We start from the raw sequence: 27,987 nt of genomic DNA, 5'->3' as shown, positions 1-27,987 counted from the left end.
CATTATGTTATAGAAGAAAACCAGAGCAGGAGGGGGACAGACAGACGTGGGCTTCGCTTGTGGAACAATACACTCTGGATGGCTGCCCTTGGGGCCAGCCGGCTAGGAGGGCTTAGGAGAAGATGTCAGATGTCTCCCACAGCCACTGGAATTTTAGAGCAATGGAACCCAGATTGAAACATGTGTTTGTTCATCTCTGATTAGCAGCTTTCCATGCAACCCCAGGCACAGCTGGCTGGGAAGCATGGAATCTGTGTGCAGTCTTTATACGTAAATGCATAAATTCTCACACACTGGGAGAGAGAGAACACTCAAATTGTCTTTCCGGAGGGTTCACAAACTGAGAAATGTCATCTATGATGTCTGACAGATGAAGGGCAGGGAACCTGTATTCTCCTCAAGGGAAACCCAGTTCTTGAAGGGAACACACAGAACAGTATGAGGATGGTATCTCCAGATGCCGACTACCACACACGGGTTAGACAGAGCTACGGGATGGGATCTCCGCACGGGTGGAGACAGAGCGGTGCAGCTGACTGACGAAGAGGCGTTAGAGACCATGGGGTTAGCAGGAAAACACTGGGGCCTGCTGGAGCAGGGGGGAGCCCAGAGGGGCAGGGTGGGCCGGTGACAGCCCCTAGACACGCCCGAGACTGCAGGGCACCCTGGCCGCACCAGCAGGCCTGCATGGCGGGAAAGTGTTCGCCTTGGGCTTCGGTGCTGAGTGGCCTCTAGGTGGCCCTTAGGGTTCTCAATCTTGTGAGAAAGCAGGCTGATGCCTCCCCAAAGGCCCCACTGGACCCTCCGCCTAACAGAATTCCAGAGAACCACTAGGCCAGAGCCCCATGGGGTCACACGGGCGCCCTCCCCTGGGGGATAGAAATCCACCCAGAATCCCAGGTCTACGCTATTCCAGTGCCCATGACTGCAAGTGAGGCCCCACCCCAAACCTGAGGTGTGCAGGCCGCCAGAGGGACGGCTCCCACCTGGGCTGGGGCGGTGGGCTGCTCTCCCCCAGCGGCTCCCACCCGACTGGCTCGGTCACCAGCCTAACCTGTTTCAGATCAGGAAGTGCTTGCTTTGTTTACAGTGTTCAATGATAAAACCCAGGGAAACCTTCCAGCATTACAATAAAGCAGGTGAGCTGTGTCGGGGTCCCCATCGCTGAGGAAGGAGCCTAGAAGAGGACTCCATGGTAGGCGCTAGGTCAGGACAGCAAGCCACACACCAGTGAGTCTCGGCTGCAGGAAGGACCAGAGCTGCGGTCCAAACTGTAATGTTTGTCATTGCAAAGGGGGCACACCCCTTCTGTGGGGCGGCGTCCCCCCTGACACAGGCAAATGTCTCCCGGGTACCAGGCCAACCCTGAGGCAGCCCCCTCTGCTGGGGGGGCTACACGCGGGGACTGCCAGTGTTGTTGATGTTCTCCGAACGTGGCCGCTGGCTTCCAGGTGTGCCACACCTGGCACTTAATAAACTGCTCACAGGAGGATGCCGTGCTCAAGCGGAGACGGTAATGAATATTACGTCCCTATTTTTGGTTCTTTAGAAAGAGATGCTGGAATCTGGCTATTTTTCAGAGGTGGACGGAATTCAACTTGTAAAACAAACAAATAAAAAACTCTGAAAAGCAAATGCTTTCCCTTACCCCATGATCCTAAAGATCTGCCCCTCCAGTTGTAACCCAAAAGGCGCCTGGGTTTGGCTGAGAGCCGCAGTGGCACTGCCCAAGAAACACCTACTATGGGATGGGGTGTGCCCATCACAGACCACGGGGTGCAGGCATCTGAGACCCTCTGGCCACAGGAAGGGATCCCAGACAGGTTTGGCAGAGGGTTCCAGGCCGTCCTGGGATGGGACTGGCTGGCCACTCTCTGCCCCTCTCTTTTCTACAGTCCTAGAGACGAAGGGAAGTCGAGTTTCCTGGTGGGCAGTGAGGGCCGCCCCAGAGCCTCCCAGGAAGGCTTGTCCTCAGGTTCCACCGGGCATCCTGACAACCTCCGCAACCAAGAAGTCCTTGCCAGGTTTTCACACAACACAAACCGTCCAGTCCCAGAGTTCACGTGCACGGCACCTGCCACCACCTGCTACGCGCTGAGCTGGGGGAGCCTGGGCGTCCCCACTGCATCCGACGGTGCCCACAGCGATCTCGCCTCCACCCCGACTCCAGCCACCCATATGCCAACCCACACACTGCGCTGCGTGTGAACTGGGCTGAGAGCGTAGAACATGCGACCCGCCCGCCCCCAACACAGTCCCAGAGGCATGGCAGGTGCTGATACATCCCCCAAAGAGGAGCGGGTGGCTCCCATGTGTCCACCTGCCTGAGGAAGACACCTGCAGAGGCACAGGTGAGGGAGAACAGGGAGACAGGGTGGAGGCACAGGCAGAGGGGCTGCAAGGGGAACTGGAGGGAGGGTGGGGTGGATGGCAGGACTGGAGGGAGGGTGGGGTGGATAGAATGGAGGGGAGATGGGGGATGGATGGAATGGAGGGGGATGGAATGGAGGAGGGCGGGGGGATGGAATGGGGGGAGGGGGAATGGACTGGAGGGAGGACGGGGTGGATGGCAGGACTGGAGGGGGAATGGGTGGACTGAAGGGGGGATGGGGGATAGAATGGAGGGGGGACTGGGGGATGGAATGGAATGAAGGGGGATGGATGGTAGGATGCTTCTGCCCTACTCCATTTCCCAAGGGAGCTGGTGGCTTGGAGCACTGCTCAGGTACAGGGATTAGGCCACCAGGCTCCAGCCCTGTCCTGCCCTTTCTGGCTGGAGGACGTCAGTGAGTGATGGGCTTCCAGTGCCAGAGTCCTGGCCTGTGAGGCGGCGCAGGCACAGGGGTTTCCTTCCCGTGTGATGAGAAAACTCACCAGAGCGCCTGCACCGGAGCGGCCCCACCCCCGAGCCTCGCTGGCTCCCCTCAAGGAGCCCCGTCCTCTCTCAGCTAGGTTCTGGACCAGAAACTGCCTGCCCCTGCCCACCCCAGCCTCATCCCCCCCCACCCTCCGCCTCTCCCACCCCCAGACTCCATCTTCCCTTCCCACCTCACCCCCCCCCAGCTTCCATCTCCCCTCTGCCCTCATGCAGTCCAGCCTTGGTATCTCCTCTACTAGCACCCCACATCCACATGGTCTTGCATGTGGCTGTTTACCCTGGACCTGGGGTCCCCTTAGCTCCAGCTTGTGCCCCGAGCCCACCCTATAGCCCCATCCTCCTGGGAGTTTCCATACATGGTGTACACAAAGCAGCCCCACCCCAGCCTGATGGATACTAGGGTTCAACCTTCAGGTGTAATCTTTCCACCTCTGCCCCACTTGAGGGTGTGTGAGACAGGGTTTATGTAGCTCATGTTGGTCTCAAACTTGTCATTTTCCTAGATCAGCTTCCCAAGTGCTAGGTGAGCAGGTCTGCATACCACAAGGGGTAACTCATTTAAAAACCTGTCTTCTGCCGGCACTGGTGGCTCACGCCTGTAATCCTAGCTACTCAGGAGGCTGAGATCTGAGGATCATGGTTCAAAGCCAGCCCGGGCAGGTAAGTCTGTGAGACTTACCACCAGAAAAAAAAAAACCAGAAGTGACGCTGTGGCTCAAGTGATAGAGTGCTTGCCTTGAGCTGAAGAACAAAGCCCAAGCCCAGAGTTCAAGACCCACAACCGACAAAAAAATAAAAAGCTTAAAAAAAAAAATAAACCTGTGGTCCGCCTGCCTGAGTGTGGCCTTTGTAAGGGTGGTCCTGACACGCGGCTGGCTTGGTCACCTGTGTCAGGCAAGACGTGCGGAGCAGACCATGCAAGACGGTGGCCGGCCTTGGATACCAGGACTCTGCAGCTGAGAGATGGAAGCAGAGCCCGGCCTCCGCAGAATCCGGTGGAGGTCAGCAGGCACGGCGTAGCGCGGCACGGCACGGCACGGCACGGCACGGCGAGCAAGGAGCTGAGCAGAGCTCAGCAAGGCGCGGGCTGACACTGTGAATGGCGTTTTCCCGGCCACAGCATCATGTGTTCATCTCATGTGGGCAACGCAGCATTGAGAGGCAGCATCTCGCCAGAGCTCAACCTCCAGTGCAATTTATTAGGTTTCTGGGTCACCCCGAAACGGGTTTGAGAGTACTCGGGGAGCCCGACAGCTGTCCCTGCCTTGCTGTGCATGGACTGGGTCTGCAGCAAGTCCACGGGGTTGCGTGCTTTCTCCTGCAGCCAAAGAAAAGCAGGTGAGCAGCGGACCGCACCGCCAGCGAGGAAACCGCAGACCAGGAAGAAAGGGCACCATTGTTTCTTTTGCTTTTAAGCACTTTCCAGAAGCCACAGGGGATTGCGCGGCTGCTATTTGGGCCTCACTCTGTGGGAAGCAGCTAGCTCTGGGGTGCCCGGCTAGAGGGGAAATTGGGTTCCTTCTGCATCTGGCTCATCTGGGAAGGTGCAGCTGTGCATTAGCTTCTCAGCCAGTGTTCCCTCTGCTGGGGGGGAGGGGGGAGGGAAGGGGGCGAGGGGATTTCCCATTCAAAAAAAAAAAGAGCCATTAGGAACAATCGCTGGCAGGGAAGTTTGACATTTCTGCTTCTACCATTTTTGCTAAGTGGACTATAGCCAGGGAGAGTGGCTCACAGCTCCCCAAGCCACGGACTGAGGGGACAGGACAGGGCGCCTCTTCACTCAAGGACGCATGCTCTCTTCTCCACTAACATCCCTACCATTCCCCACGGCATCTCAGGACACAAACATCGCGGAAGTCCAGATCCACCGACTGGAGGCCTGCTTCCTGTGGGGGAAGGGCAAGGCCCCAGTCTAGTTCCTACTCCTCCCCAACCCTCCTCTCGGCCTGTGAGCATTGGTCGTGACAACTCCTGCAGAAACGTCGGGAAATGGGCCCGGTGGTCTGTGTGTGGCTTCCGGCCCCCTCAGCCCCCTCCCAACCAGGCCAGGCCCACCCACCAGTGTGCTGCGTAGGGGCTCAAGAAGCCCTGCCGCCCACAGCTGTACCCCTCTGCTGTGGATGCTCAGCCTCACGCATTCACGCACACGCAAAGGCGGTGAACTTCTGAGGGGAGAAGCTCATTTGTGGAACGTGCTGCTTCCCTTCTTGCCAGAAACATAAGGCACACGCAGCGTAGCGCGGCGTAGCACGGCACAGCGCCTGACTGTGGTTTACTGAAACAGAGGCCGACCCCTTCTCCATGTGAGGGAGGAGGAGGGACACAAAGACAGGCCCTTGGTCTCCTCCAGACTCGCCTGGCAAACCTTTCCCACAAGCCTTCCTTTCACTGGCCAGTGCCCAGGTAAGGCAGAAGACCATCTGTGATGCTACAGCTCCCCGGCTATCTGCAGCAGGTGCACAGAGAGTTACGGTGAAGAGGGCTGCAGGCCTTTGTTTCTCTCTAAAGGAGCATCAAATACACTAACTCAGGACTGCACAAAGCTGTTTTAACTACAATCAATTTAGCTCTTTGATAAAAATGCTGCAATTTATGAGCACTGAGGGCGTTCATAATTCAAATTCTACACTGTGACATTTAAAAGGTATTTTGGACAATTTATTATTTTTACACTGGGAAAATGCTTCATAGTTACCTACTAGTTAACAAAACCTCAAACAAATCAGATTTCCTCTTCAACTTGAAAAGAAATTCTTACACTTGAAATGAGGGATGAGGAAAACAGTGTGTTAAGAGAAGACAGCTTCCCTGCTGTGCTATGCTTCTGAGGAAGAGGACACACACTGACCCCAGCACATGGAGGAGGCACGCTGTCCTTCCATTCCTAACACAAGGAACGGTGGGAGAAGGGGAGACAGCACAGCCAGACGAAGTGTGCAGCTCCGGTGCGCCTCAGCGAGCATCTAGCCCTGTGGATGTCAGAAGTGGAAGGGACCAAAGCCTTGTCTCCTCTGTCCCCAGGCCAATGAGCAGGAGCTAGGAAGGCCTGGAGGCGAATGGCAGGGACGGCTCCCTGGAGACAAAGACAACGCCTGTGTTCATGAGGGAGCTGGGAAAGTGACCCTCCCACTGAAGAGGAAGGAGGATGGTATTCTCCCGCCAGGCCAGGAGAAAGAAACTGGGTGGAGGAGTGCCAGCAATGCCCATGAGGGCAGAGCACCCAGACCGAGCAAGCCACCAGTGTTTGGAGAATAGGAGGAGCCAGCCAGACATGTACACCATCTACACACCGTGAGGATGCCGGGAAGCACCTGCCCAGGCCTGAGGCCCAGACAGGGAGCGCAGCACTGCTCCTGCCCTCTGCCCCCTGGCGGCAGGTGGACACAGAGTGGCTTCTGCAAGCAGGAATGTGGGTGACTAAGCCAGTTGAGGGAATCTCTCCACCTTTCTCTCTACCATTCTCTCTCCCACCACGGAATCAAGGTGGCAGCACCTCCCAACTGCGCATGCGTGATGCAGAGGGAATGAAAGGAACTTTCCCAGGATCGGCCACTCCCATCCACCTGTGGCCCCACTTAAAACAAACCTGACCAGTATATACACCCCAAAAGGTGTCGAGAGAGAAAAGAAAATGCCATGGCAGAGATGCCCAAGGGGGAGAAATGAAGGGAAAGGACCAGACATGATATGAACGTCCCACGGGGGCGGGGGGTGGGGGGGAGGGGAAGTAGCCCAAAAGCAGAGCCAGTGGAGGGAAAGCCAAATATGAGTGGCCAAAGGGAACCCTTTACAAGCGCTTCCACTCTGGTGCAAGCGGAGAGAGAACTGAAATTCCTGTCTGTGAGAACAGGCCGGCATCGGTGCTGGAGAGCTGACCGATAAAACCTAAAGGTGAACAGCAGATGCGACAAAGCTGGGAGCTGAGAAACATGCAGGACAGGCTTCAACAGTCACAGCTGAGTTCAGGAGGCTGAAAGCATTTATAGACAGCAGACAAGCGTACCAAGAGGGCCAGGGCTCCCTGACTTCAAACACCAGCACCAGGGAGCACAGCTCTCTGAAATGTGGGAAGAGCCACGAGGCCTCACTACAGATATGCAGACGTGGGCCTGGGTTCTTGGTGGAAACCAGCAACCTCTGGTGCTGCGTTAAAAAACAGCACCTATGTGTAACTGTTCTGTTCAGTAATAACCAACCCACACTGTCAAGTGTGTGCTTCACACTCAAGGAATATCAAGCTCACAGGCATGCAGGAGAATGCAGTGCAGTGCAGAAGCTGCTGCAAAGCTGGCTGAGCTGCAGCTCCAGACACCCAACCTGCAAACGACAAGCAATCACCCCGGCCTTCCCATGAGTGACAGGCCAAGCAACAGGCTGCGCCCCAAGCTGCACAATCCGTGTGTGCTACGGAAGGCTGTGGATGAAACAGAAGGAATGGGTGGGGGGCTGCCTTTGTGGCTCAACCTGTCTGGTATTTTCACTAGAGTACACTGAGGTACACATGGGCCACTTATCTGAATAGATCAGGTATTCTTGACACTGCACGAGAAGAAAAAAAAAAAAAGGATGAAAAATGCAAAGTCAGGGACAAGCGCCAGTGGCTCACACCTGGAATCCTAGCTACTGAAGAGGCTGAGATCTGAGGATCACAGTGAGAAACCAGCCCAGGCATCAAAGTCCACCAGACTACCACCCACAACTGGCAGAGATGAGACACCGCGGGGCCCTATGCCTGGGCCTCTCAGGCTTAGCCAACCTCTGTGGACACAGCAGCTCCTCGAGGACCAGCAGGACAGCCCAGGCTGGAGTCCGTCACAGGGCGTGTGGCCCCAGCAGCCCCCTCCCCACACACACATGACCTAATTACCTGAGACCAAGCAAGCCGCCCGTGCTCCAGAGGACACACTCCAGTAGCTCACCTCACCACGATCACAGTCACCTCTACGACCACTTCTTCCTCCTCCCTCTGAAGCCCACCTCCAAATGCTGGCACTGCACTTGGTAGCGTCAGGAGCCGGGAGTCTCCAGCCTGCCTTCATGTCCCCCTCCTCTGGCTGACCCACCTGGTTGCATAAAAGACCCACCAACAGTGCCGGGTACAGTGGCTCATGCCTATAGTCCCACTCAGGAGGAGGATTGCAGTTGGAGGTCAGGCAAAAAATTAGGGAGGCTTCTAGTTCAACCAACAAGCTGGGCTTGTTGACCCAGGCTAACCTGGGTCAATTTTAAAAATACTCAACTAAAGTAAAACAGAGCCAGTGGCATAATACAATGTTAGGTCATCTGGCTACAAGCATGACTCCCTGAATTCAAACTCCAGTACCATCCAAAAAAGAAAAGAAATAACAGAGTTACTCCAGGTACCCAGGCCTGGACCGGGGCAGTTCCTGTGCAGGTCCTGTGCCTCAGACAGCGTACGCCAGCCCCTGCTCACCTGCCACACAAACTGCCATTTCAGCACAGCAGTTTCACTCAGCTGCTAGGCATTTTCTCTCTTCTCTTTGTGACAGTATTAACTTTTCGCATGTGTATGTGTGGGCCAATTATGAGATTTGAACTCAGGGCCTGGGCATTGTCTCTGAGCTTTTATGCTCAAGGCTACCACTTGAGTCATAGCTCATACCTCCACTTCTTTTTTTTTTTGGGGTAATCAATTGGAGATCAGAGTCTCAGACTTTTTAGGACAGGCTGGCTTCAAACTACAAACCTCAGATCTCAGCCTCCTGAGTAGCTAGGATGACAGCCACCAATGCCCAGCTGTTAATACAACCCAGAAAGTCAATACAGTTTTTAAGCAGTCCATATCTAGGACTGGCCCCGTGTGCTGGCCGTGGGGACACATCCACCAAGCGCAGCCCAGTACCAGCCCCAGGGCAGGGAGCAGCAGTCCACAGCCTGCCCTCCTGGCATCGGAACTGCCAAAGACTCCTTCCCAATGCAGCCATTCTGAAAGCCTTCCCGGACAGGGGAAGGGTTAAAGCTGTAATCTGGTTTGCATTTCTGGTGTGGGTAAAGCGCAGATGAGTTTATTAGGCTAAACAACTGGAGCATATGCAAATGCCCTCCTCCTCTGTAGGTTATGGCAGCTGTGTACAGATGGATCTGTACACGAATGCATACGTGTGCAAATGCACACAGGTGCACATGCACACATATGCGTGTGATCAACTCCCACAGGACATGCCAGGTGGAGGCCAGGGCTCGTGGCCCTGGTACTTTACCTGAGAGCTCCTGAGCGCTCGCTCTGCCCTGACCTCACTGCCACTGTGCTGTCCTTCCCCGGCCTCTCCCTGCATCCTAGCCCTGGGCCCTGTGGGAAGTGAGGCTGGCCACACATTGGTCCTGCAGCAGCAGAAGCAGCAGCAGCAACAAGACACAGCAGAGAGCACCCCCAGAGAGCACCCAGCAGTGGAACCCCTAACAGTCGGGACTGGGCTGCATGCTGTACTTTGAAGCAGATTCCTGGCCTCTTCTGAAGGGTAAATCCCTCTCCTCAAACCACAGCAATCACAGCCCTGAGGCTCAGGAACCCCTTTCTCCCTCTGTCCACCTGCCTCACGAGATACCTCCCACCCCACCTTTTCTTTCCTCTTCTCCTTATCCTGAGTCTGGCTTCATTGCAGCACTTCTCCCTTTCTGTAGAACCTTCCAGGCAAAATCTCCCAGCCCTGGTCAGACTGTCTACATTAGAGCTCTCTCCTGAGCAACTCCAGCTCCTTTTCTTAGAACCCTAAAACATCTGATGGGAGGAGGTGTTATGATAGTGAGTAAAGACAAAAGAGTGACAGAAAAGGTGTTACAAGCCATCTCTTTAAGACCCAAACAATGCAGAACAGCCTGAAGACAATGCTTTTCTGCTCTCATGGATCAAGAAAGAACCTGTAGGAAACCAGCAATATATCAGACAAGGGGTTAACATCCTGTATATAAAGGGAACTCAAGAAACTAATCCCTCCCAAACCTAACAAACCAATTACTAAATGGGCAAGGGAACTAAAGAGGGACTTCTCAAATGAAGAAATAAAAATGGCAAAGAAACACATGAGGAAATGTTCATCATCCCTGGCGGTGAAGGAAATGCAAATAAAGACAACCCTGAGATACCACCTTACCCCAGTCAGAATGTCCCACATCCACAAATCAGCCAACGACAAATGCTGGAGGGGACGTGGAGAAAGAGGAACCCTATTACACTGCTGGTGGGAATGTACACTTATACAACCACTTTGGAAAGCAGTCTGGAGGGTCCTTAGAAAGCTAAAGATTGACCTCCCTTACGACCTAGTCATACCACTTCTAAGCATCTACCCTGAACAACAGGAACCAATATACAAAGACACGTGCACCTCCATGTTTATTGCAGCACTGTTCACAATAGCTAGGATATGGAAACAACCCAGATGCCCCACCACAGATGAATGGATCCAAAAATTGTGGTATCTATACACAATGGAATATTATGCAGCCATTAGAAATGACAAAATAATGGCATTTGCAGGGAAATGGATGGAGCTAGAAGGAATCATGTTGAGCGAGGTAAGCCAAGAGCGAAGAGACAAATGGTACATGGTCTCCCTGATAAGTGGATGCTAAATCCAAAATGTTAGGTGATACGACAAAACTAACAAGACTTAAGAAACAAAGAACTCCCACTCATCTGGTCAAACCACTACTAAATATCCCCATGCTGCTGATCACATGTATGGTATATAACATGTGAACACCGTTATATGTTATAGACTGTGATAGACAATTTGCTCCAGGAAAGTTAGAATGAACTTGTGACTTTAAATGAGCGTCATTATTCCACAATACTGTGAAATTCCGGAAATTATGTAATCACCTAATCACAATAAAAAAAAAAAAAGAACCTCGGGGAAGGTAGGGAGGGAAGGGATGGATGGTAGGGGGAAAACAATGGAGGGGGTAACAATGTTCAAAAGGAAGTGTACTCATTACCTCACTCATGTAACTGTAACCCTCTGTATAGTATCTTTACAATAAAAAAAAAAAAGAGAGAACCTGTAGGAAAAGGTCCCAACTTATACCCTGAGTCTATAAACGCTAAGAGAGATATTTGCCAAGGGTGCTTTGGGGAAGAGTGCAAACAGTACTATTTGCACCCGGGATCCCACAGTGCAAACTCAGAATAATGTAGCCTGTTCATCAGGACAAAGTCACATTACAGAGCACCCAAGCACAAAGTCTGTGCCACAGAGGACACAGGGATGGGATCTGACCTGTCCCCAATCACTTTTCTAGGGTCTAATTTCTCAACAGTTTTCTGTGACACTCCTATTCAACAGGTAAACTAAGCCCACCTCAATACCTAATGGACTAGCCAATCAAAATATCTCCTCCAAAAAGGGCAAAGGTGATTGGTTCCAGATGAAAATGTGATAAAAAACGAGGCCAATCAGAGCAGCCCCAGTCTTCAGTTGGAGCTGCCGAGGAACATCCAACTTTTTCTCATCAGGCCCGAGCACTAAGCATCACATGGCCACAGAGGCAGCAGGGAAGGGCTTGAGCATAAGCTGCACTCAGGCAGGAGAAGGGAGAGAGAGGCTCTGTGTGAGCCTGAGGGTCATCCATCCCCTGGCCGTTCCAGGTGTGTAGGCGGGTGGATCCCACCACTGCCTGTGCCCATTCAAGCTGGTGGATTTCCCGTACACTCAAGGAGATGTAGACAGATACAGAGAATCTGACCCTTTGGGCTTCCAATCAGAGCAGGTTGCTATCGTAACAAGTGGAAGGTAGGTATGCTGCCACAGGTTCTCAGCCAGTGTGGTTGAACTAAAAGACATAGCAGACACAAACCACAGATCCAGGTGAAAACATGTGATCGTGGTTCAGGTCTGACAGATCTGATGACTGCATTAATCTTCAAATGAAGGCGGTGTACTTACGGCTCTAGAAACACCCATAGAGGTAAAATTTCGACAGAAATTTTAAATATAAAACTTTATATAAATATAAAATACGTAAAATTTTCTAAGCATTTTTCTTTTTCCTGTTGGAGAATGGTTTGAAAACATCTGATGTCACAAGGGTCTGAGGGGAGCAGCAGCTGTGTTTGTGGCGAGTCCTGTGCTATTTCTGGGCTCTGGGAGTCCCTGGCCTAACAGCTAGCAGCCTGGAGGAGCTCGGTTCTTTTCTCTTGCTGGCAGCCGTCAGCAGGCCTGCTCTGGTTTGAGTGCTCCCAGAATCTCACCTGACCAGGTGTAAATCACTTCCTTGAATTACAGTTATTTATCCAGAAACAGCTTCTCCTTGGAATGCAAATGTCAACTGCAGTGCCCAGCATTCAGAAAGCTATGGATTTCTTGTCGAATTAATGCTAATGCGTGGGTCAAAACATTGTGACTTCCAAACAACTGATAATACATTGTGTCCTGCCAGACTTGTCAACGCAAGAAACATGACAAACTCCCTATGCTCATTTTATAACCCCCTTTCCTTGTTCAAAATCAAACAAAACAAACCTGTCTCTCAAAGTGTTCTGTAATGTTCTTGTAAGAAATCTAGTGTCCTTCCAGCCTTCAGCCACATCTCCTGGCTCGCACACAGGTTGAGAGCTGCACACGGGAGAACAGCGCCCAGGGCGAGTGAAATTTTCCGAAGGGTGGAGCTGGTATCTGGACTTACCACGGAAAACAGCAGAAATGAAGCATGAATGGACCTTCCACCGGCAGCAGGCTCAACTTGAGTCTTGCTTATAGTCCTTGGTACTCGTACCATCACTTTCTCAGAAGTAACAAATTCACGTTGCAAATCCAGAGTGGCTAGACTTCAAAACAGCTCAGATTCTATTAGAATTGTACCGGTTTTTGTTTTCCGGGGGAACATTAAACAGAACACTTTTAGAAACAAGCGCTCACATCTGTGGAGCAGTGGTAGCTGACAAAGTTGGTTTTTTGTTTTAAATAAGTTTATTGGATTTGGAAAAGGTTCTTGGAGCTGACAGCTTAAACGCATTTCAGGGTCTCAGAGAATCACGCTGGGTGTTTACCACGTGGTTTGTTTCTAAGAGACTAAGTAAACATGCATTAACAAAATATTTGCAATCCACGTGCTGCTGAGAGCACGTTCACAGTCCTGATGCTGGGCACATCTGTTAGGAAACCATTCCTGGCCAAGTCCTGGAGGGCAGGGTGGGGGGAGCAGCCCTGCACACAGACAGCGGGCCTACAGGCAACTGCAGGGCCAGCAACAGGAAGTTCATAGGACATGGGATGGCAGCAGCCAAGAAAAAGCAACACAAACAAAGCACAGAGGGAGCCGGAGGTCTCCGAGCCTCCACTGCACCAGCCTCCCCTCTGCGACACTGGAAAGCAGAGGATGGGGCACTGGTCCTCACTCCATCCCCCCACCAGCCCGGCACCCAGCATCTGTCCCTCACAGACAATACTGCTCTGGTGCCTCGCACAGCTTGGCCCCCCGTGAGGTGTGGGCAGGAGCCCGAGCTAGGAAGGCCGGTGAGAGGGGGTCAGCCTACTTTACACTGTTGTTTTCTGTTTTCCAACTATAGGGTGGGCTCCCCAGCAAACGGCTCATGGAGTCGAGCTTCCCTTGGGGTGGCTAGAATAACCTACTGAGTCTGGGAAATCCATTCAGTGTAGGACGGCCTCATGTGCTGAGCTGTCCACCACTAGGAATCCAGGGACAACACTTGGAGCCCAAAGAGGGGCCAGCATTCTAGGCTGGAAGTCCCATCTCTAAGCACAGGGGAAGGCTGCGGCTGCTGGCACAGGAGAGGCAGGGACTGTTAAGACTCCAGGTATGACAGGCCCACGCAAGGACGACACTCCTTCCTCCAAGGGGCCAAATGCTGGAGCAAGTCTATCAACACGGTGGATCCCTGAGCCTTGCTCAACGCAGGCTAGAACCGAGTGTCTCACACATATTGCTCTGTTTAGTGCTTCGCTCAGCTGTGAAGCAGGGAAGAGAATGCTGAGGTTCAGGAGGTGACAATGCCCAGTGTCACAAGACTAGAAGTGGCTGATACAGGCTGAGGCCCCAACCTGCACCAGCCCCAGGCGAGCACAGCCATCGGCGGCCCCTCTGCGTTGTAGGCAAGACCAAGTCTTGGTGGTAAGGTGGGAGGGAGGTCCTCCTGCATCCCAGCATGCCTCAGGTCACTTGTCATCCTGTCACCCCTTGCGTCACTTGGCTCTAGCATGTGACCAATAACAGCACCGCCTTTCTTAGCATCTCTATCAAACTCTGACAGAAACCAACACAACACTGGGCTCTTCTCAGAGAAGAAAAGAATGAGGCCCTTCTGGTGTGCTTGCGCATGCTTTCTCTCTCCTTCTACCCCCCTGGTCTCCATACAAAAAAAAAAAAAAGACTGAAAAACTTCCTATATCCTCGTCTCGAGAGTTTGCGTTCTACTTTGAGTTACAGGCACATCTTCTCTCAGAGCCGGCTGTCTGCGCCTGTGGGCCACAGGTCAAGAGAAGTGCACCTGTACTGGACACGCACACCCTTTCCCTCGTCAGTACTTACTAGGCAACACAGAGCACCCACTTACACATGGTTTACATTAGGCACTGTAAGTAAACTAGAGGAAATGTACAGTGACTGTGCAAGTTATATGCAAAGGCCACCTGCAGCAGCACCTGCAGCGATGGGTATCTAGTGGAGTCTGGAAGCAGCCCCCAGAGGGAACCAAGACAACTGCACTAAGCCTATCCTAATCTCATGGTTAGCCTTCTCTGGCATCGCCTAGAGCTTTTCCTAGCCAGCCTCTCGGTTCCCTCTGCTCTATTCCTTCCTTTGTATAGGACACTGCACAGATACTGCCCAGCCCCCGCCTGCTCTCGCCAGTTCCCGAGCACAGTTCTCCCTTCAATCCTTTGCCTACATTTTTCGCGTTTCAGTCACAACCAGGACACCAGGCTTCCTCCTCTTCTGTGAAGGGAGGTGATGTATAGTTGCTTCAGGCTGTATGACTTCCTGCAATCACTGATGGGAGAGTGGGGAAATGGGGGGCAGGGGGGGAGAAGAGGGTCCAGGAGAGATCACCTCCCACGGAGAGAGCAGAGTCAGAGGCCTCACCTCCCACGGGGGGGGGGGGGGCACATCAGGGCAGCACAGAGCCAGGTCAGGGCCTCACCTCCCATCCTCAGAGTGGAGCCAGAATAGCGTCACAGGGGTCAGCTCCCCTCACCAGGAGCCTGGTCAGGCATCTGTAGGCCTCTGGCCCAGAAAAACATGTGGCTGCCTCAACCTTTGACCATTTGAGTTGGTTAGGACCCAAGAAACAGCCAGGTACCGGTGGCTCACGTCCGTAATCCTAGCTCGTCAGGAGGCTGAGATGTGAGGATTGCGGTTTGAAGCCACAGGCAGGAAATCCGAGAGACTCTTATCGTCAATAAACTACTCTGAAAAGGACAGAAGTGATCCTTGCCTCAAGTGGTGGAGCACTAACTAGCCTTGAGCAGAAAGAGGCTCAGGGACAGCACCCAGGCTCTGAGTTCAAGACCCAGGACTAGCCAAAAAAAAAAAAAAGACCCAAGAAATTAAGAGGACAGACACTGAGGAAGCAATCTCTGATGAGCTAAGCCCATGAGGACCAGGAGCCTCAGGGCCCTGAGCTCCACGCCACGCCCAGCCTTTTGTCAAATACCCTCCTGTGACTGCAACAGGCCGGGCACGTGGGCCCGCCCCTCCGGTCTGCAGAGGGGCAGAAGGCAGGCCCAGCCCTCCCCCTCCTCCTGTGCAGCTGACGTGGCCTATATTCTGAACACGACGCAAAAGGAGGCAGCTCGCAGCACAGCTTATCCCACTTTTAACTGTGACAGACAGCTTGAGTTCTGTGAAGAATCAGCCTCCCTCCTCCTGGAGCAAGGGTGCTTCAGGGTGTGATTGCAGGGAGAAGGCTATGACCATTCTTAGGTGTGCTCCTGTCAACCTTACAGCCCCCACAGTGGCATCTCAGCACACCGGCGGCGCCTCCCCCGCCTTGGATCAGCAGCTCCACGGAGGAGGCTGCCACCCGGAGGTTCTCAAGTCCCTCCACAGGGGCTTCTGCACAGGCACAGGGACCACCACCCACAGAACAAGCGGAACGGTACTGACCTGGGAAGGGACACCAGTGGCCTCACCAAAGAGAGCAGGTGCCCCACTCCCAACGCTCTCACACTATAAGGGATAAGCAGTTTCTCTTCCTTTTGTAATTACTTAGTTGCCGTGGCCTCCCCTTCCCCTACCCCACCCCCACGCTGTTGCTGCTGCTGCTGCTGTACAAGAGTTTGAACTCAGAACTGCAGCCTCTCTTGACATTATTTGGAAGGAAGAGTTAGAAGACAAGAAGCATCAGTTAGGTCTGTGTCAGAAGGCAGGGCGCACAGCGAATATTAAGCATGGAACACATGACGGGGAACTGAGGTTACAAAGCCAAAACTCCATCCACAAATCTGACTAGCAGTTGGTAATAGGGCTCTGGTGGCAAAGGCGTGACTTTCATCTGATTCTCTATCTGAAGGCGAATGGCAGCCGTGAAGTGACCAGGGAGGTAGGAAGGTTACACGGAGCCTGACTCTGCCCTTGTTAGGTTCTGCAGCCAGCAAAGTTCACAGCATGAGGCCCGGGGGATGGAATGCAATGGGCAGGTGGGTGGTGCTGAGTGCCACTCCTGTTTAAACACCGTGTGTAACACACAAGCCTGGGAGGTGGTTGACTGGCAACTCCCCCAATATCCATTCAAATGTGACCCCTGGTGCATTTTCTGGAAGTAGAGTCTCTCTGGTTGTAACCAGTTGACAGGAAGCCATGTCACAACAGGGCGGGCCCTCATGAGAAGAAGAAGAAAGCGTGGGCACTGTCATGGTAAGCGCATCGTGATGGTGGAGGCAGAGAGCAGGGCAGGAGCACCTGGAATTGCAGGAGCTTCCACAGAACGCAGTCTCCCCCGCAGCCTCCAGAGGCATCTCCAGCTCTGCAAGGCCTCAACGTTGCAGTTCTGGCCTGCAGAGCTGTGAGGGAAGACTTCTGGGTGAAGCCCTGAAGTGTGGGTGTTTTCTTGAAATGGTCCTGGACTCCCACACACCATCCTACACTCTAAACACTTGTACACACGCATGCATGCATGCACGCACACACACATACACACATGCACGCACACACGCATGCACGCACACACGCATGCACCAATGACACTGCCCTCACAGAGCTGCTCTCTCGCAGCTACTCTTAGGGAGGCACAGTGTCCCATGGAGGCATTCGTCTCTACACTAAGTCAGCCATTAAAAAGGATATTAAACATAGTATTTGAAGACCTTCCTCATGTGAACTCCAGCTCTAAAATTAGTTGACAGTCTCATGAGTCAGCTCTTTCCTCAAAGTGTCTGCCAGGAGCCACCGCAGGCTGAGAAGACCACCACTGTCACCCTCTGGGCTGCAGCGAGATGCCGCGAGGATGCCAGCAGGACACATGGTCTCTGGAGCCTGGAGAAGGTTCACGTCAGAACGTTCTGGCCAAAGTTAAAAAAGGAAAGGTCTCAGCACATCCCCTCCCCTCCCTGCAGCAGTGCAAATACCCCGGCGCAGGTCAGACTCCAGACAAAGGACACGATACACCACTGAAATCCCAGCAAGAACCACAGGGCAAATCCAAGGAGCCGGGTGGGCAGGGCTTTAAACGTGGCCATATTTAGGGACGCTGACCCAGCTGACCGCGCGATGAGAGATCCCACGAGGCCCCAACGGGAGACACCCCTCCTTCCCTGATACAGTCCCTTCGTGCCCCCTCGCACGCTACCATCTCACACGTGCAGTGCTCTGAAATCCCGGTGCAGTGATGAGAGGTTTCACTTGAAAAAGCTAAAAAGCAGGCTCCTTAGTGCTCATGGTTACACCGTCTCACTGGGTGTAGTTTTAACTGTTGATACATGGTTGATACACAGATAGTCAAGAGAAATGCCTCTGTTTCGGTGGAAATATAAGCACTAATTGTGCAGTACAAAGAAATTACAATGGGACCAGTACACTGGGACCAACCCGAAGGCCAAACAGAAAACAGAAGCCACGAGAATGACCACGCAGCAGCTCAGGGGAAGGCCTGTGATGGACACACGGTCTGGATCCCACGAGCAGCTCTAGACATCTGAATCTAAGAGTGTGCAAGGTCAAAGCAAGGTCAACAAGCGTTGACCAAGAGTTGACCTGGAACTTCTGGTGATCTCTGACTGAAAGCTGGGCTGCTGAAGGCATGGAAGGTTTGCAGGTATGCTGCCCCTGCCAGGTGCTGAGCTACAGACATACCATGGCTGGTTTCATAAACTATACAACGGCAAGTCCCGAGAAGTATGTGGAAACCCCCAAAGTCCTATAGCCTCTCCAAGGAAATCAAAGTGCCTTTCACTTTCTGGTTTGCATGGAGGGACAAAGGCTGACATAAAACGCGTGTGGCTCAGATACGGAACCCAGGGGAAAGGCCGGAGTGGAGGAGGCCATGCCCATGAGCACCTGGCTCGATGCTCACAGGACAGCCCAGGGTTCTCCCATCTGATTGCTCCCACATGCAGGCCTTTCTTTCTGATCCTCATCTACCCAAACCACCAGAAAAATGGGGAAAATTTACAAGTGGGTCTTTCTTGGAAGTGACCACCATGAGGTTTGCAAAACGCGACTGCAGAACTCTGCAGAATAGTGGCGGGGCCCCAGGCAAGCCCCTCTTTGTGCTATTCCTAGGACAAGAGTTAAATGCTAAAACAGGTGTTACAGAGACACGTGAAGCTATTTACAACTACGGCTCAAAAGACGTCTAAGGGACAAAACAAGGTGGAATGTTGAACTTAAAAAAAAAAAAAAACCGGTAAAATGAAGCCGCACAGGATGGAACACAGAACACAGAGGGAAGGGTGCTACAGTACAGAGCTGTGCCTCCGAGCTCTCTCCAGATCAAGACAAGCGCTGCCATGAAGGAAACGTAGTTACCTGCATCCATGTCTGCAAAGAATGGAACAGCCAGTAAGAAAAAGAAGGAACCAGAAATTCAGTGTCTCACAGTTGGATTTCAAAAGGTTACATGAGGAGAAAATATAACACTGCTAACGCCTTGATCGGGGAGCTAAGTAGCTTCCTGCCATTACCATCATCATCATATTTAAAGCAAGAAAATAAAACATGGATATGTTAACAAAAGAAGCAAATGTCTAATGGCAAAAGAAATACCTAACTCACATGCAAAATGATTACTAAATGTTTTAATACAATATAAAAGGGGAAAACATACTCAAACATGTGGTGAGAATCTGGATTCTTCTCTAGAAAAGCTAGTTATCTGTGACTAAAGTCACATTACAGACAGATTACTTAAAAACTCATTATCCAGACCAGAGAAATAGCCAACCAATACTTGAGTAACACTAGACTAATATTTGAAAAGACAAAACCATTAGACGGGAAATAAATTCAATGGAATTTCACGGGAACTGCGACAGAAGCGGCTTGCTAACATTTCTACAGAAAGAACAATTTAGACTTAAAGATTTTTACTACTTGGCATGTTTTGTTATTTTCTTGACATGTGATTCATCAAAGCAATAATTTATAACTTCCTAAAGAATTCAAATCCCTACACTCTTCTGCATGCGTGTTGTCACTGCCTGCCATGGGCGTACCTTCGGGAGACTCCTCCTGGACGTAGGTCCCTGTCAGGTATCGGTGCACCAGGGCCGACTTGCCGCTGGCCAAGTTACCCACGATGCCCTGCAGCAGAGAAAGGGACAACCATTAAGGGTGATTGAATGACTCAACTTGGCTTTTTGCACCCAGAGAGGTCAACACAGACAGTGACCCAATAATCCTAACCACATGTTGCAAGGAAGACCAAAATGAGCTCAGGAATGACTTTGCTGGGGTCAGGCAGACCAGCCTTCCCCATTAGCTGCCCGCATCCTGGTCAGCCTGGCCCAACACCACCAGGGCGTGCATCAGCAGGGGTGTGCATTCTGTAAGGCTGCTGCTGGAATTATCAGGAATGTGTGCACTGGGGCAGCTGTCCAGGGACTGGGGCCTCACTTTACCAAGGAGGGCGCCAGACGGGATGAGCGGAGCAACCCGGTACAACAAGGTGGTACATTCCACTGAGAAGATGAACCTGGTGCAGATGTGGGTGGGGCTGGGAGGGAAGAGAGCAGTGTGGGGAGTAAATGTGGGCTGGGGAAGAAAGGCAGGGGACCCAGAGACAAGAGACAGCAAGCCTGCTTCTCAGGAACCCAACACTGAGGAAAGGCAGGGCCAAGAAAAACAAGCTGGTGGAGACACGGATGGGTGCTCAGCCGGGCGGAAGCTCCCAAGGGCCTGGGGGCCACTCTCCTTGGTACCTGAGCAGGCAAGGCTGTTTATGGTGACTCTCCAGAAACAGCATCCTGATGCAATGGCCAAGATGCTGCACCGGGTGACCTGCAGGAAGGCCTCTTTGCCCCTGGCCAGGGCTGGGGAGCCCTGTCCTGCTCTATGAAGCTGCTCTGGTTGGCAGCTGCCTCCCCCCCCCCCGTTCCAGTCTTTTCTTCCCTCTAGAGAACTTCCCTATTCACATTTAGCTGGGCCACACCAATTCTTGAGCATAAGCAAGCCCACCCCGGGCTCCACGCACACCCTCCCCTCATGCTGCCCCCCTCCCTCACCGATCTGCCCACCTTTTCCTGGCTTTGCCACCTCCTTGCCACTCTCTTGTCTGCATCAAGGCACCTGCAGTTTGGAGCCTGTGGTGGCAGGGAAGCTGGGCCCAAGGTCACATACAACCTTCATTTCTCAAACTCCCGGCCAGGGCCAAGACCCGCCATGTCATCCAGGCTCCGTCTGGCCCTCAGCTCCAGAAACCCCAGGTGCCACCATGGGGCTGCCCTACCAGCACCGCCCACCCCACTCCTTGACCCAGCAGCCTCTCCCGCCTCCTCCCACCCCACCACAGTTCTTCATGGGCACCTGCATGCACATGCCTGGTGCTCAGTCCCCGCAGTCCAGATCTCCCCATTCTCTGTGGGAAAGAAGGTTGGTTAAGTGGGAAGTGATACCCATATCTAGAAGAACACATAGGAAGAGAACAGAGAATCTAGAAGAAACACAGGTGAGAGAGAATTTGGCATACAAGTGTGGATAACAGGTAAGCGCTGAGTGGAATTCATGAGTACCGTATGTTGTGTGAACTGTGGCACAGCAGTCCAGACCGCCTTCAACCAGTGCCGACAGCTCCTGCTGCAACCCCTCGGCAGGACCTTCCCCAACCACCGCCTGTCCCGCCCTCTAGCTATGCACTCAGCACTTACACTGCTCGGCTTCCTGCCCCTAGCTTTGCATCCTGTGCATCAATCAGCTACCAAACCTCATGTCCACAGTCTTTGCTTCACATATGAGAACTTTCCACATTCATCTGCCGGAAATCCTACTCCTATAGCAGCCATTGGTTCAGATGTCATCACTTCCAGAAGCCTTCTGAACACTTTTTTTGGTTGGTCATGGGGCTGAACTCTGGGCCTGGGCACTGTCCCTCAGCTCTTCAGCTCAAAGCTAGCGCCCTACTACTTGAGCCACAGCACCACTTCTGGCTTTTTTTTCTGCTTATGTAGTGCTGAGGAATCGAACCCAGGGCCTCATGCACGCAAGGCAATCACTCTACCTCTGAGCCACCTTTCCAGTCTCTGTTCTGAACACTTCTAAACCAAATTTCGTTAAGTGGATTCCTAACCCCCAAGGTGATACCTGAGGAGGCAGAGCCGCTGGGGGATGCTTGGATCACGGAAGACACGGTACTCATAAACAGGCCCTTCTATGATGTAAGAACAGGACAAGACCAGACAGCAGGTCCTCATCAGACACCCAAGCTTCCAGGCCCATGACCTTCGACTTCTCGCCTCCAGGACCAGGAGAAAATGTTTGTTCTTTCGTTCAGAAGCCAGGATGGACTAGGACACCTTCCTGGTGTCACGGCCTCGATCCCCACCCCCTCAGCCCCCACACATGCGGCTCTGTGTGATTGCACACACGGTTTCATGTGCTCTGGAGGTTGGCTCTGGCTTCCTCTGATACTGACAGCTCCCTCTGGGCGGGGGCTGCGTCTTACTCAACTTGTCTCCACCACCCACAGCCCAAGAAGACTCAAGGCGCTGGTAGAAAACATGAATGGATGACTAATGCTGGCGAGTGTGAATGAGATGGTTTACTCTACAGCTGAGAGGTCGGGCTCAGAGCCAGACTCCGCAGAGAGACCCTGCGCGCAGCCGCTTCCTCCAGGCCCAACTTGTGCCTTTCCTTTTACCTAGGGCCGCTATCATCTGAGCATATCTACCTATTAACTATTCTTGGCTCAAGGGTACCTGCTGTTTGTTGGCTTCACACTGTGAGAAAATCCAAACCAGTGTGCCACAGAATTAAAATTTTAATTAAGATCAGTTTTTCTTCCCTGAGGAAAGAAATGCTCCCAAATCAAGCACTGTTCAGCCTTGTGCTTTCTCTACATAGCTTTCCTCAGCCCTTCTCTCCTCAGAAGAATTACCCATCAGCCCCTGGGTGAAGGCAAGATGTCTTATTTATTTGACTTGTAGGCTCAAGATGTCTTATTTGATTTTAGACCCCTGTGGGCATTATTTTAACTTGAGACACCCAGCTGAAGAATAAGGAGGAGGTAAGACAAGGGGGCAAGGGTAAAGGCTGCACTGCAAAACCATGACAATGTGTTGTGGACATCAACCAGAGAGGTCAGAATCAACCAAAGCTGGACCAAAAGGCTTAGTAGGGAGAAATGTGGCATGCTGACAAGGTCAAAACCACGTATTTCTACTAGGTGCCAGTAGCTCAAGCCTGTAATCCCAGCTACTCAGGAGGCTGAGATTTGAGGATCACAGTCCAAAGCCAGCCAGTGCAGGAAAGCCTGAGATTCTGACCTACAGTTAACCACCCAAAAGCTGGAAGTGGGGTGCACACACGCACACACACACACCACGCAAGTCTGTTGAGAGAAGGCTGTCACCTGGACCTTGAATGCATCATGATGGCTTAGAGCCTAGGCTGGTGTTATCAAATTCTTGGAGGAAAAGCAGAACATAGTTGTCCTTTAAAACCAATTTCCCTAGCACCCCAGGATGCCCACTCACCTGCTAAACAGCAGTCTGCTGCAAAGGAAATGGAGTCTTTAGGTAAGAAAAATATCCCAGCTGGGAGCTCAAGGAAAGCATAGAAGCAGCAAAACAGCAGGTGACATGTTGTTGACCAAGCCCTGCCTGTGGGCATGGAGTCTATTTACTCTGTAAGCGCAGGCCACAGCATGAAGCTGTGCAGCCTAGCAGGGACCAGATCTGTAGCACCCAAAGCAACTGGTTGTGTGGAAGATCTGATCATACACAACACAATTGCAGAAAGCCTCAAAGCATGGCACCATCACGCTTGCAAAGAGAGCAAACGCTGAATTGTTTTCCCTGATGGATTAATGATCTACTGCGCAACCTTCCACGAGTCCACTGGGAGCCTGGCGTTCCATCACTTACGGCTGTGCTGGGAGGCAGGGCCGGGGCCACATGGCACCTGTGCTGGGAGCCTGCACAAGGGCAGCTGTCAGTCATAGCCGCCGAGTGCCGGGAGGCTACTCTGCAGAACCAAGGGGTGCTTCTCCAGCCACGTGGGTCCTCAGCACCCAAGGTTTGCTGGGGTGCCCATGAGGACAAGGATCTGGGGTACCACCACAGGAAGGTACCTGTGACCACAGAGCCGGAAGCCCTATAGGGTCTCCTCCAACCACACACAGGGGCAGAGACCGGACCTCAAACCATTGACATGTGCTTGTCTGTGACACAGTCAACCCAGGTGGGGAACTCAAGCAAGCTTTTAAGCAAGTTAGTTAGAGTTTGGGAAAGGGAGTCCCGCACTGCCTTCTCATGTAATCAGCAACACTGGACTGCACTCTGTCCTCCCTGGTTAAGTGTAGAATAGTCATTTTTCTTGGTGGTAAGAATCATATATGGTCTCCTCAAAGAACTCTCCTAAGTTCTAGCTGGGTGTGGTGACTCATGCCTGTCTACTCAGGAGGCTGATATCAAGAGGACCTCAGTTCAAGGCCAGCCTGGTGAAGATACCTTCCCCTCCCACCCCCAACTCAACCAATACAAGAGCTGGGATGTCAGTGATCAGTGACTTGTGTCTATAACCCTAGCTACTCAGGAGGCTGAATCCAAAGGATTGTGGTTTCAAGCCAGCCCAGGCAGAGAAGTCCACAAGACTGCCTCCAAAATTATCAGCAAAGTGCAGGGTTGAAAGTAAAGCTTGTGATAGGGTACCAGCCTAGCAAGCAAGCCTAGCAAGGGTGGGGCCCTGAGTGCCAGCTCCAGTGCCACCCATATTTTATGTGTATATACACACACATATGTATATATGCATATGTAATATATCTTATATAATATTATAGTAATACTGTATGTATGACTATCAAAACTTTGATGGCTTGTTACAGGAACCCTCATGACACTGCAAAGGAGAAATAATTCCGTGGTCGAGGTCTGTAAGGGGGTGTGTGAGAGGGATCAGTGGACCCCATGCTGTTCACACCCCGCCACCTCGTGGGGTGGCTATCTAGCTCTCCCAGGCACACTCAGGGCTCCAGCTCCAAGTACTAGACAACTGGCCCTGCATGGGGACACACCCACAGGCAGCTCCACGAGAGGCCTCACAAACTCACACGCCACCTCCCGTCCCACAGGAAGAAGGAGCCACTGAGGCCAGGAGACGCCACTCACCACTTTGAGCTCCGGCACGGACCGACTCAGTGTCCATTCCTGGCTGTTCACGAAAGCATCTGTAAAACAGAAAAGAAGGCAAGGTTACTGGCTATAACTCAAGTGCAAGTCAAAACACCCCGACCGTGCGCTTCAGGACACGCAGACCAGCCTCCCTGTGGTAACTTCAGAGGCAGTGACACGCCCGTGTTCACAGGCCTCGGCCAGACGCCAGCCTCTCACAGGCTCCATCGCCCCCTGCCCAAGGCTTAGTGCATCCCGACACCTGTGGGCCATTCTGACAGCGTCTCCTACAGTCCTGAAGATGTTGCAGGAGGCACCTGACCTTCCTGGAAATGACCTTGCATCAATCCATTTTTCCTTTTTTCATTTTCTACTGGAATAGTCATTTAGGTACAGAAGATAACTAGATTTTGAAGCTCTAACCAGCCACAGCGCAAGTGACACTTCAGGGTTTCGAGGCCCCCCCAGGAGTTTTTGTCTTCAGAGAGACCTCACACCAAACCTCCAGCGAAATTGGTTGAGAACACGTCAGAAAGACAAGGGGTCCCAGGCCCCATGGGGCTCGTTACAGTGGTGCTGTCCCCCAACCCGGAGGCTCAGGCCAGCCTCCACTGCCCACCCAATCCAGATGACCCAACCACCGTGACCTTGCTCACAACCTGCTGTGTCCCTGCCATAAACAAAGTCCCACATAGCTCAGTCAGTACAGACCATGGGCTGTGGAGGGGCCACGCGAACCACCACAATGGAAATGAGGGATGCTGATCTCTGTCATGGAATCTGCTCTCTACACATTTCCCCCCAAAGCTGAAATGTGTTCACTCTTCATTGTTCCAGAAGAGTCCTACACAGAAGGTACCCATCTAATGCTCAGAGCAAAGCGATGGGCCACTGGAAACGTATGGCCAGCCATCTGTGGACGGATCACTGTAGCTACATGGAGAAGGTTGGAAGGTGTGTTTGGAGGCAGGCAGGCCGGCCGGCTGGCCAGGCATTCGGTGTGACGTGAGCCTGCAGTGAGGGTTGGCATTCAGTGTGGGTGACTCTTGTGAGCCTGCAGTGAGAGGGAAGGAGTCACCAATACTGAGAGGTGGGCCTTCCATCACAGGAGACCTTGCCTGGAGAAGGACGGCGGGATAGACCTGCGGGAGCCAGGCTCACCTCAGAAAGCTGAGGAAGGGCTGGCTGAGCTGTTTGCAACAGAGAAGCTGGACACTGAGAAAACAAAGCACACGTCCACCAGGTGGACAGGCGGCCTGTCCACTGAAGCAGATCGAAGTGAGGGGCTGAATATGGGAATACAAATTAAGCTGTGTACCTGAACACCCGCTCTCCAGCCAGCCATTAACACACCACAGGTGAAGGCAGCACCTGTGAACCATTAGAGGGTGGTCCACACTAGTACAGGCCTGACACTGGTCAGCACTCAGGAAACAGTAGCTAACATCACTACTGTTTTGTGTTATCTGGGTATAGCCTGATAGAATACGCAGGATGACGGGAATCCACAGGTAAGATAAAGGCAGATGACAAGGGTCCTGTGAAATGATGAACAGGTATCCAACTGTTTCAAAAGTCTCCCTGTTGCTGAACTTTTAATAAGCTAGTTAAGTTCATTTACAGATATGCATATAATGGAATTCTAAGCAGCCAACAGAAAAGGTCAAGAGTTCAACACATAGCAATGAGACCACAAGTATCAGCAGGCTTCACTGGGTGATGAAGGCAAGGTGCTGTGGAGACATGCAGGATCCTCATCAACAGCAGAGTATGGGGGGGGGGACGCATGCACAGTATACAAGTACTCAAGGCTGAGAACAACTCCAGCAAAACTGAGAACCTAACAACTGCTGGGTGCTGGGGGCCCAGGTCTGTCATCCTAGCTACTCAGGTGGCTGAGATCTGAGGATCGTGGTTTGAAATCACCAGGACAGTTAACAAGCAAAAAGCTAGAAGTGGAGCTCAATGGCAGAGCACCAGCCTTAAGCAAAAACGCTGAGGGGCACAGCACCAGAGCCCTGAGTTTGAGCCCCAGTACCAGCATTTAAAAACCAAACAAACAAAAAACAAAAAAAACAACTGCTGGAGTAAGTCTAGACACTAGTAGGAATAAGATGGTTTTCTTTTCATCGCCACCTTCAATGGCAGGTGAAAAATGAAGCACGATAGTTTATGAGACGATCCTTAGTAGTAAGACAAAGTATGAATTTAAATGAGCTCCCCTCACTAAAATGCACTGCTGATTTTTAAACATGTACTACCTGAAGATTAAATTTATCACAACAAACATTAAATATTCATGATAAGTTAAGCAAGGCTCCATTAGACAAAGATATATGATTATAGGAACAGGGCAGCATTGTGGGGTGGTGTTTTACTCATAATCAGATAAAGTATGTTTGTGTTTTAATAAGACAAATGCCTGATTTAATTGGCAAAATAACCCATTTCCTATTAGAAACATTTGCGTGAAGATTTCCATCCCATCCTGAGCGTGGTCAGCAGCCTCACCAAGGCTATGGAATGTGGCAGACTCCTGCAGTCTCCCGTGGCTGGAGACTGCATTCAGGGGGTTACCGGGGTGACCAGGCCCAGCCCCTACCTGAGACTTCACACCATGAGTGGAAGGGACAAGGGCCCAGGCATTAACAGAGGCTAAACATGCTTCTGACAGCACAGCTGAGCATGCGCACAAACCACACACGTGTGCTCCCGGGCAGCCATCATGTCCCTCACGTCCAGAGGCGGTGGCTCTGCCCCAGTGAACCCCCACTTGCAGTAAAACCTAACACCAAGAAAGTACAGCCCCTGCCTACTGCAGCCAGGCATCCCGCCCCAATCAGGATTCCTACCCTCAGCTCCAAACACAGGTGCAGAGAGATGGGGGAAGCTGCTCGGGAAAGCACCCCCGAAGTTCTTCCAGAATGGGAGTTGCCAAATGGGGCTCTACCCAAAACTCAGCCACCAAAGAGGACTCACGACTACGGATGAGAGAGCAGACCTGGGACCTCTCGAGCAAAGACAGGAGAAAAACCAAACCAAACCAGCCAGCTCTTCATGTCCATCCCCACCAGACTTCCCGCTTCGCTGCTTGCTGACATCAGGGGCGGGCCCCGAGATGAGCTGCCTAAAATCCAGTGGGTCTCCTGGGAGTCCCGGCCCAACCTAGGTCTATTTTCAAAACTGATTATATGTAGAGCCACACATTGGTTTTCCCAGGAAGTTCAAGGCTCTCATTACGCAGAAAATGTGTGCTCCAACTGGAAAACCAGACAAGCCCATTTTTTGAAAACCTAACTGGACCAAACAGCAAAAGTACAAGACCCAGTAGACTCCTGGCTGGTTCCCAGCTGTCTGTCTGCTTGCGTTCCC

The 27,987-nt window shown here is 52.2% G+C and overlaps 1 protein-coding gene across 1 annotated transcript in view; it reads right to left on the bottom strand.

Annotated features, from left to right (window-relative positions):
* Positions 1 to 27,987, bottom strand: part of Agap1 (ArfGAP with GTPase domain, ankyrin repeat and PH domain 1) — a 345,764-nt gene that overhangs the window by 279,231 nt on the left and 38,546 nt on the right. The window contains exons 3-4 of the mRNA XM_013023308.1: positions 24,613 to 24,671; positions 19,507 to 19,594 (exon numbers count right to left, since the gene is read on the bottom strand). Coding sequence (XP_012878762.1) covers positions 19,507 to 19,594; positions 24,613 to 24,671 — 147 coding nt within the window. The remainder of the gene's footprint in view (positions 1 to 19,506; positions 19,595 to 24,612; positions 24,672 to 27,987) is intronic.

This window comes from Dipodomys ordii, unplaced genomic scaffold (genome assembly GCF_000151885.1).
Source record: "Dipodomys ordii isolate 6190 unplaced genomic scaffold, Dord_2.0 Scaffold1, whole genome shotgun sequence".
Taxonomy (NCBI): Eukaryota; Metazoa; Chordata; class Mammalia; order Rodentia; family Heteromyidae; genus Dipodomys; species Dipodomys ordii.
Note: the sequence above shows the minus strand (reverse complement) of the source record. Positions and strands in the feature narration are given on the sequence as shown.